Below are 10,571 nucleotides of genomic sequence, written 5' to 3' on the forward strand. Positions count from 1 at the left end.
GCAAACTCTGTGATGCGGCCCACTGGTGACCAGCAGAACAGCGGCTGGCGGTCACTGCTGCGACACCATCACAGGGATGCTCACGTCGCCGTCCCCACAGCCCGTGAGGCTGCTCTGATGGCGGGCGGCCAGAGTCCAGGCCCCGAGCACGACGTGTGGGTCACAGCGCACGGGAAAGCCCTTCTGTGTGCATTAGCAACGCCGTGGCCCCTGTGCAGGCGGCGCCAGAGGGAGGACCCTGGCGGACAGCCCAGCGCAGGACCACCTCACGGCCCGGGTAAAGCAGGGGGCAGAGGCCCTGCAGCGCCCAGACCTCTCTGCGCCCTGTTTCCTCCCCTGTAACACAGGGCGCCAGCTCTCCGGATGGTCTACAGTCTGCAGTACACGTTACAGGACGCAGATGAGGCTTCGCGGAGGCGATCCCGATGCAGAGGCTGCGGCGGCCGCGCGGGCTATCGTCCTACTGCGTCTCCCAGGCAGCCGGCCCCCGGCCCCCCGGCCTCGGACGGCGCCCCGCACGAGGCAGACGCGCACGACGTCTGCTCAGTGAACGCGGAGCTGGTGCCCCCCACCTCTGGGACGGACGAGGACACTGGATGCTCAGGGCTGAGGTCACGAGGGAGAGACCGCACGCAAGCCCTGGGCTCAGCTGAAGAGACTGCGGGGCCGCCCGGAGCTTGGGGGCGTCGGGGCGCGTGGGGTGCGTGCGGGAGCGGCCCGCAGACTCGGCGGGCGTGACAGTGACGCGCTGGGCGCCCCCGCGTGCCTGCTGTCAGCGGCCCGTCGGCGCGACGAGGGAGCCGCGCTTGCTCTGGGAAACGCCGCCCGACAGCAGGACGCCGGGGGCACCAGCTTGCCCGCGGCCGCCCTGCAGCGCGTGTGGGCGGTGGCGGTGCGGGCACGGAGCGGGCTCGGGAAGCCGCACAGCGTTTCTGGGCCATTAGCGTCCACGGGTGTCAGCAGTGGAGCCCTCCACGGCATACCACACTGTTCAGGGAACACTCAGGCTCGTCACAACCATCTTCCCCGCCACTTCTCTGTTTACTTCAGGGCACACAGGACACCCGGACCTGACCTGCCATCCCTGCTCCCCCACAAACTTCCCGCAGGGGCGTGAAGAGGTGCCCTAGCTTCGGAACGGCGCCTGACGGTTTCAAGAGAAATCAATGCCTCGGGATACAGATGAGCCTCAAGGAGACCGCAACTGTCTTTTTTTTTTTTTTAAGATTTTATTTATTTATTTGTCAGACAGAGAGAGACAGCACAAGGAGGCAAAGTGGCAGGCAGAGCGCGAGGGAGAAGCAGGTTCCCCGCCGAGCAAGGAGCCCGATGTGGAACTCGATCCCAGGACCCCTCAGCCCCTTAACCGACTGAGCCACCCAGGCCGCCCAGACTTCAGCTTTCATACACACGATTCAACTTCAGCATGCCACTGCCCAAAATCAATTTTTATATTTCTGTTGGCAACGGTTTCAAACTACATAGCAGGAGGGATAATTAGCCCATTTGCAAAGCACAAAAACTTGAAAATGCAAGACATGCTTCAAGCTCCCAAATTTCTTTTCATGGCAAAATGTCATTTCCTCCTCAGAATGAGAATGAGACCCTGACAGCCAAGAGTAAGAACGCATGGGCGGACCTCGCCTGCCAGATGAACCACAATCTCAGCCTGCAGAATTCAGCCAAAAGCCGGCTTCCTAGCTACAGGGAGAAAACCTACAGAGTGGAAACATTTTGTCCACATCTCTGAACGAGCAGAGCCAGTGGTGACAAAGCTTAGCTGGGCCTCATCTCTGAGGGTGAAACAGGCACAGTTACCAAAGGCTCCAGGAGCACAGGCAAAACCAGGGCGGCCGCCCCACCCCTGGAGGGGGGTGACTCGGGCGGGGGGGGGCAAGACTCCTGACAGTGCCTTTTTCTTGAGTTCTGACTGTTCAATCATGTACATGCTTCAGGTATTTGAAAACGACTCCAAAAGAATAAGTCCAAACCCTAAAATTAGGAATAAACAGAAGCAAATGAACCTAATGGAATATCAAATTTCATACAATTATGTGACCAATTACTTTGCTTTCAACCCCATTATTCTAACTGTATAGTTTGTTTTTTTTTTTTTAAAGATTATGTATTTATTTAAGGCGGGGGGGAATGAGAATGAGAGAGAGAGAGAGCATTGGAGGAGAGAGGCCAGCTGGGAAAGCAGACTCCCTGCCAAGCAGGGAGCCAGATGTGGGATGCGATCCCAGGACTCCGGGATTATGACCTGAGCCGAAGGGGAAGCAGGCTCCCCACTGAGCAGAGAGCCCGATTCGGGGCTTGATCCCAGGACCCGGCGATCATGACCTGAGATGAAGCAGAAGCTTAACCCACTGAGGCACCCAGGCGCCCCAACCTGAGCAAGTTCTTAGGGAAAAATAGGCCTTCTCTAAATAGACACAAGAAGAAATATAAAGTCAGAAGAATCCTATTTCCGCATAAAAAAAATGAATCTGAGATTGAAAACCTTCTCACAAGGAAAGCCCTATACCAACTGGTTTTGCCAAACAACTCTTCCAAACACTGAAGGAAGAAAACATCAGGCTCACACAAACCCTTCTGGGAACACACAAGGAACACTTCCTACCTTGTTTTATGAGACCAGCACGAACTTTAACACGGAAACCTAACAAGGACAATACAAGAAAGTACCACTATGGACCAACCTCCCTCATGAATTAATCCTAAGCAAAATATTAACAAATAAAATCCAGCAAAAAGAGAATACACAGAGATCAAGTCGGGATTATCGTCATGTGGCAAAAAAAATTTTAAATTAAATCACCACACTAACAACAACAACAACAAAATCACTTATCCCAAAAATGCAGAGAACACATTTAAGAAAACTTAATGTAATTAATTCATGATTTAAAAGAAAACCTTAGCAAACTAAAACAGAGGAGAACTTTCATATTTTGATAACAAACATCCCAGTAAAGCCACAGCCGGTGTCACAGGCGATGGTCAGCCACTGCAAGTTCTCTCTCCGGTCCTGGGAGGGACACAGGACACCTACTCTCCTCGCTTCTGCCCAACACTGCACTGAAGATCCGAGCCAAGGCAAGAAGCCAGAAAAATAGAAATGGTTGTTGCACTGGAAAGGAAAAAACTTATCAAAGGACACCCCTGAGAGAATGAAAGGCAAACCCACAAGACTATTAAAAAAAGTCTGCCATTCCTATGTGTATTCAAAATAATACAAAGAACTCCTTCAAACCAATAAAGAACAAAGCAGACAACTCCATCGAAACATGGGCAAGAGGTAATTATTTCAAGAAGAAGATATCCAAGCGGCCCACAAGCGCACACAGAAGACCTGCCCCTGCGCATTCACCCGACGTCGGGCAGCAGCGAGCACAGCCCACAGCACACTCAGCCTCCCGCCCCGTAACGCCCACCAGACAGCTAAAATGCAGGAACTGACACCACCAAGGGTCGGACGGCCACGAGCGCGCACACACCGTGGGTGGGGGACAAACACGCACTCACTCAGCGACGCCGCCCCTCGGAGCACACGCACCGGCACCAACAAGCACCTGGGACTGCCCACGCCCAGCGGGAGGAAGAAACTGGGGTACGTCTGCGCCAGGGACTAGACCGCGCCGAGAATGAGCAAAGCTACAAGGGGCCAGACAGACACATGGCACAAGCACAGTGCTCAATGACTGTCTCATTTACACGAGATCAGAGCACACCAACGCCATCGATGGCGCAAAGTCAAGACCACGGGTAAGCTTTGGGGCCCAAGTGCTGCGAGTGGGTCGGAGGGGGCTTCCAGGAAACTTGGCCACATTCTGTCTCTCCGTCCAGGTGCCGCCTGCCTCAAGGCCTGAGCACCTGAGAGCAGCATTTGAGAAAGAGGAACCATTTAGTAAACGGTTCGGGGAACTTTGCTTGCTGCAGCGTTTGACGCGAGTCTGGCGGCGGAGTGCGGCGGACAGCTCTGTGAGTAAAGGCACCTGGACCGCCAGCACAGTCTGTGAGCAAGTAATAGCATACGTTAACAAACTTCGACGACGACATACTCAGAGAAAGTCACAGCGGGGAGTGTACATTTCAGAAAACTTTTTTTCACTTAGCGAACACGTGCTTGTGACCAGCACCTGGTTTCCTACCACAGTTTATTCTTCCTGCTGGGCAGGGGTAGTCCCAGGTGCTCTCAGGTGCTCAGGCCTTGAGGCAGGCAGTAGGGAGGGGAGGCAGGGAGCTGGGCAGGTGGGCAGGTGGGGAGGGGCTCAGTGGGTGTGGCCAGTGTTGCACTCTCCACTCAACGAAGAGCTTCCAGGCTACAGCACACTGAGCAGTAGCTAAAAACAAATCACGGGGCAGTCGTGGCAACCGGGGACAACATGGAACTCCTGTCCCTTCTGGCAGGTCACGTATGCTCCGTCTTCCAAAAATCGACCTGATGAAATACTTAAGTGTTTGATATGCACTTCAGTGCACGGCCTCAGATTACACTAAGACACATAACAATCATGAAACAAGAAAGCAAAATCTACCGAAAAGTTGACAAAGACACTAAAATCCGGTGGCGCATCTCTGGCCCATGCTTTCGAGCTCGCGGTAATAAAACCCGACCTGTGCAAACCACAGAACTGGTGAGGCTCGCACGAGAAGAACCGTGATGGTCCTCCGAGCCCACGGAGAGGGAGCACGGCAGCCCTACCGCCAGGCTGTTACTGCTGAGGAGGAAATGCAAGCGTTTGGCTTATCAATCTTTCAGAACCGACTGCAGCCAAGAAACGCATTCGGGCTAGCAAGTACTCATTCACCAACTGAGCACGGCAGACGGACGGCGGGAGCACGAACGTGCACTTCGGCAGGCCCACCTGGAAGGGCCACAAAGGCGCGGACTACGGCTGAGTCAAGCGGCACCTGGGCAGCTGCGAGCACCCAAGCACCCGGTGCCACTCGCCTTACGCTTTCGTGGGTGATGTTCTCCCCTCCCTGTCGTGACGTCCTCGCTCGGCTCCTCAAGAAGAGGCTTTGAAACACCAGTCAAACGTCACAGACTCAGAGGAACGACGTTGGTGTCACTTCAAGCCGACGATTCTCGTCAGCCATGAGACAGTTCCAAAGGAATCACTGTCCGTCTCATGCCCCCCCACAACAAACCGCACTCACAGAGCACAGGCATTCTTCTAAAGGTGGACTGTAAGAACAACCTTCCCGTGAGCTCACTCCTATGTGCCCGTTAAATTTCCTTAGAAAATGGGAGCTAGGTGATAAAATCCATGAGAAGCACACGTTCAGCCAGAAAAGCCTGAGACAACAGAACGGAAGGCACCACGCAGCTTGGGACGCCTCGTGGCCCCCGTCCAAAATCTTCGGAGCACCGTCCCAGATCTAGACAGCTCCTTCTGCTGCCCGAGGAAGGGAACAAGAGTACGAGGTGTTTACAGCGAAGCACACCACGGAGTTCATCCTTGCTCGGTACGTTTAACCGTCAGAAACTCTCTGCACCTGACTTACGAAAACCAGAACCATTTCACACACTCGCCTAAAACATGAACCCCATGGAAGAGGACACCATAAAAACACACAAGAGAGGAAAAGCAGAATCTGTGGAGCTCCAGGTGCAAAGCATCCATACCTGTGGGAGCGCAGTGTTGAGCTGCCTCTGCAAGGAGTCTCGCTCGTGACCGACCTCGTGCAACTTCCCCTGGGTCAATGCCAGCGTTTCCTGAGTCTCTCTCAGCGTGTCCAGAAGACGGTCCTTCTCTTCCAGCATGGACACCATCAGTTGTTCGAAATGTGAATCTGCGTCGGGCTGGGATGGGGAGCGGGACCCATGACTCCCACTTCCTCCTGGGGAGCCTTCGGCTTCGCTGATGGTCGGCATCACCTCGCACATCATCTTGAAATAAAAGACCCAGGCTCTAGTCATTAAGTGCAAAACGGGGGCTCCCGCAAACCTGCAAGTCTGTGTGACTAATACACCGAAGGCTGACCGGCAGCCTCTTTCTTCTCAGCTCTGGCTTTACTCTGAATATAAGTAAGTGGGGGCAAAGGTACACCGGAGTGTGGAGTCTGCAACAACCCACAAGAGGAGCACACATCACCGCGCGCAGTAATCCGGGGAAGGGGTAAAGACCCCGGAGACTCGGCTCCCATGAAGAACAAACCCTGTGGCATGTTGTTTGCGAAGCCCCACTTCCCAGTTGCTGGAAACAAGTGTGCTTCTGTGACCCTTTTTTTCCCCCTATTTCCCGGTGGGGGAGAGAGAGGTCGAAACACATGCCGCCCGATCCCTTTTCGGGAAAAGCCCAGAAGGAGCACAGAGCCCGGGAAGCTGACCATACGAAACCCACCAGGCATCTTACAGGAATGCGTGCGGTCCGCTCCCGGAGGACGGACGGCCCCCTGAGCCCTCGGGCCGGACCGGCGAGCGCTCAAAGGAACCGGGCTCGTTCCGCGCCGGGAAAGGCGTTTTCCAGCGGCTGCAAGGTGCGGCGGTGCGGCACCCGAACTACGCGAGTCCACAGCCCAAAACAAGGGAAGAAAAGGAAACTTGGACAGCGGACACGGAGCCGGTCGCTGCGGCCGCCGACGGCCAGGAAGGAAGGAAAAGTGAAAGGGGAGCACCGGGACGCTGCGAAGGGCGCCCCGAGGGGCAGGGGCGCCGGGCCGGAGGCTGGACCCCCGAGGAGCCGCTGCCGAGCAGGGCGCGCCGGGCGGCGACACCACGACCGCGGTCCCCTCGCACCCGCGCCGGGCGCCGCACAGTCCCCGGACCCGAGGCGGGGAGGACCGCGGACAACGGGAGCGCAGCCCGGGTCGCCGCTTCTCTCGGGCGCAGGTCCTCGCGCCCGCGCCCGGCTGACCGGGGCTGACCGGGGCTGACCCGACCACCCGGGTGACCCGGCGCCGCGGTCGGCGGAGGGGGCGGCGCGCGGCCCCAGAGCCGGTCCCCCGGGGCGCGTCGGCCAGGGGTCCCGCCGGGCTCCCGCCCCCGCGCCCGGGGGCGCTGACAGCGAGCGCCGCGCACCCGCCGCGGGGAGGGGGCCGGCGCCGCGGGCGACCTCGGCCGCGCTCCGCCCCGAGCCTGCCTCGGTCTCCCGCTCCTTTACCTTGCTCGCCGGCGGGAGCGGGCGAGGAGGCTCCGCGGCGGCTCGCGGGCGGCTGCTCGCTCCGGGCGAGCTCGGGGCCCGACGACGGCAGCCCGCGCCCGCGCCCGCCGGCCCCGGGCCCGCAGCGCCGCAGGTACTAAGGCCGGCCCGCGGCCGGACACGGGCTGAGCGCGGCAGGAGCGGGCCCGGCTGCGCGTCGCCGGCGTCAACGTGCCCGACGTCGGGCGCGTCGGCGCAGCGTCAGCGCCGAGCGCCGCCGGCCGGCCCCGCCCCCCCGGGAGGAGCGCCCCGGAGGCTGAGTGCGCAAGCGCCGCCCTCTCAGGTGGGCGGGCCGGGCCCCTCGGGCGACGATTGGCTAGGTGCGAGGGGAGCCACGCCCACTCCCGCGCCCCGGCCCCGCCCCCGGCCCCGCCCCGCCCAGGTGGGGGTCGTCTCGCTGTGGCCGAAGCTTGGCGAAGGCCCTCTGACCCCGGATCTCCCCTCCCAGCCGCGGGGCAAGCCAAAGGCCGTTATCGAACGTCTACTGTGCATCAGGCTCTGAGCCAGACCCTTACCAGACGCACGTCCGCACACCTTACAGGAGGGCGCGCCCAGGTGCGGGTCACCTGCGGGTGACCTGCGGGCTGCCTCCTCGGGGACCGGAGTCTCCTCGGGACCAAACCCTACAGGACTCCGAAGGACGCGGTTCTGCGCGGGGCCCGCTCACCGGGGCTTACCTGCCGTACCTGCGGAGGCCCAGGTGGGCCGCGTTTGCTGTGGAGGCCCGTGGGCGCCGTGCGGGGAGAGCAGGCTTGGGAACCGGGAACGGCGGGTTCGACTCCCAGCACATGCTTGTCCCCGAGTGTGGAGCTGGGCAACTCGGGGAGCCCACGGCCGCCTGTGCCCCATCTGCAGGGTGCGGAAATGACAAAGACCTACCCCGGGGATGTTGTAACGGGCGGGGTCCTACAGTGGTTGGGGTCTTCGTCCTCACTCATACTTCTAGCTTGTGCTTAACTTGTAAGAACGCCTGTTCTGGGCCAAGTGCCGTGCTGGCTCTTGCAGACACAGGGATGATAAACACGCCTTTAATAAAGCAGATGCTGGCCCCTCTCGGTGACACCTGCCGCACAAACTCGACAGGCCGAAGGGCCAGGGCCTTGCTGCCAGGACCACTGGCTCCTGTGCCCGTGGTGAGGGAGCCAGGAGCCCCCGAAGTCACCCCAGCCTAAGTGAAGGTCGTGTGGGGAGTGGGTGGATTCCTGACTCCCACTGAGAGCTCCCCAGCAGCAGGCCTGGCTCTGACTGGCTTTCTCTCCTAGGGCCCAGGACCTCTTTCATTCATGGGTCCGTTCGTCCCATAAATAATGGTGCACAAAAATAGGGATTTGTGCCCCTGGCCCAGGGTCTGGAAGGAAGGAAAATTTCTAACTCTCCTCAAGTGTTACAAACTGTGAGTCCAAGTTCAAAGGAGAAAACGTCTGTCTTTAGAGGAAGAGCATATCATGTAAAATTTCTTACCTTGTATCTGAAAAACTCTGGAACGTTATTAACCAAAGTGATAAAATTTTACAAAAAACGAGTTTTACATGGAATAAAATATTTTTGAAAAGCAAAGTTAAATTTTAAGTCTCAGAGTTACAAAAGACAAACATCTATGTTTCTATTTGACCGTAGTCAATTAGTCCTCCACATTTCCATGTGCACACGTACACTTATATATTCCGGAAAGAGATCTGTCGGAACATGGCAGTGGTCTTTGCGGGGAATGGTGGGCATTTTTCATTTCCTTCTCTGTGCTTTTGTGCTTTCCAGACGCTTCATCATAAATGTACATTATTTCTATCATTAAGCAAGACTCCCCCCCCCCCCGCCCCCTGCCGCCGCGAAATGTTCTTTTAGTATAACCTAGCCAAGCATGAATCATGAAAACTGGCTTTAGGGAAGCAAAAATGCCTTTTCTACGTATCCGTCTATACCGCCCAACTAAACTCTTTCCCCAAAGTAACTATCCAAAAAATACTTTAGAGAATGGGTGGCATCCTTGTAAGTTTCAATCAGGAAAACGATGAGCAAGGGAAATATTTTGCACATTATTTCTAACACTCCTCTTGAAGGTTTGATAAAGAAAACCTGGGCACCTGGGTGGCTCAGTTGGTTAAGCGACTGCCTTTGGCTTGGGCCATAGGTCCTGGGTCCTGGGATCGAGTCCCGTGTCAGACTCCCCCCACCCTGTGGGAAGCCTGATTCTCCCTCTCCCTCTGCCTGCCACTCCCCTTGCTTGAGCTCTCCCTCCCTTTCAAATAAATAAAATCTTAAAAAAAGAAAGAAAGAAAGAAAGAAAGAGAAAGAAAACCCAGTAACACGGGGGGGGGGGGAATAGATAGTTCAGTATTACGCCCAGGGTTGTGTTTTTTACAAACGTGCCCACCAGCTCAGCTCTCTGGATGATGTAGTTGTCAGCCTTGAACCTGACCCGAGCCACCTCTCCTTCCTAGAGACTTAAGCAGCTCAGAAGTGTTCCTGTAAGATCAGAGTGTATAGCCTCGCCTGTGTCCTGGTCGCCCACAGGCACCTGCTTAGTTCACAGCAGACCTGGAACCGGAACCGCAAGTGAACTGGGGACTTTGGATTCCTGGTCCAGCCGCTATGCTATTGTGACCAAGGAGTGGTCTCTTTTAAGGGACCCCCGAAGAGCTATCTATCAGTGGGTCTCCAGTGCTGCCCAAGTAGTCCAGTCCCCTGTGGAAGAGGTGGGGGGCCCGGGCGTGGTGACTTCAGCTGCTAGTGTCAACCCAGCTTGGGTTTCCCGTGTGTCCCTGCTGAGGTGGGAGGCAAGAAAGGGAGAGGGGGAAAGAAAGACCCCTCATACTTGCTTTTCTTCTGCCATTCTCGAAGTAATTCACAATCTGTCCTGTATCTTTCCTACTCCACGGAGGAGGAAACAATGATCCAAGTGGCCGGCGAGCTGGGGAGATCACCAGCCACAGTGTTCTAGTTGCCGTGGAAGCTCTACTGCCCATTGTTCCCCGGGCCTGGAATTCCGATCTTGCGTGCGTCAGTTGGGAGGTTGGTTGGGTGTGTGTCCATCCCCGAGGCCACAGACAGGAAACACCACATTTGCAAAACATTTATGGAGACCCCTTCCCCCAGATAACCTCACTCCACCCTCCCGGGTGTACAGTGAGGACACGGAGACCCCACAGATGAACTCACCCACCCAGTTGATGATTCCGTCGAAGTTGGGCTTGCACCGAAATCTGGTTGCAAGGATGGTTTTCTTGATGGTTTTGAAAGCATCCAAGGACATTCCCAGGCCCCCAAAGCTGGGACAAACCCCCTGGACCAGTGCTGGACCACCAAGATACTGACCCTGACGCTCACCAAGGGTCTGTGGGCCTCTCGGCCATCTTGTCCCAGCACAGTGCCAGGCACAGGGAGTCCCCAGCTCTTTCCCACACGGGCATGATGTCTTTGGTC

General features: G+C 56.9%; 1 protein-coding gene across 11 annotated transcripts in view; it reads right to left on the reverse strand.

Annotated features, from left to right (window-relative positions):
- The window catches only part of PPFIA1 (PTPRF interacting protein alpha 1), a 68,785-nt gene extending 61,588 nt beyond the window's left edge, over window positions 1–7,197 (reverse strand). For 8 of the 11 annotated variants that reach the window (XR_009404240.1, XM_059399124.1, XM_059399106.1 and 5 more), the window contains exons 1-2: window positions 7,113–7,197; window positions 5,636–5,899 (exon numbers count right to left, since the gene is read on the reverse strand). Coding sequence is in view for 10 of the 11 variants with exons in the window: in XM_059399124.1 (XP_059255107.1) it covers window positions 5,636–5,899 (264 nt within the window). In the remaining variant the exon portion in view is untranslated. Of the gene's footprint in view, window positions 1–5,635; window positions 5,900–6,353; window positions 6,454–7,112 lie in introns of those variants that run through there. The other 3 variants (XM_059399147.1, XM_059399078.1, XM_059399086.1) reach the window with 2 other exon arrangements.
- Between the last annotated feature and the right edge of the window lie 3,374 nt (window positions 7,198–10,571).

This window comes from Mustela nigripes, chromosome 1 (genome assembly GCF_022355385.1).
Source record: "Mustela nigripes isolate SB6536 chromosome 1, MUSNIG.SB6536, whole genome shotgun sequence".
NCBI classification, from domain to species: domain Eukaryota; kingdom Metazoa; phylum Chordata; class Mammalia; order Carnivora; family Mustelidae; genus Mustela; species Mustela nigripes.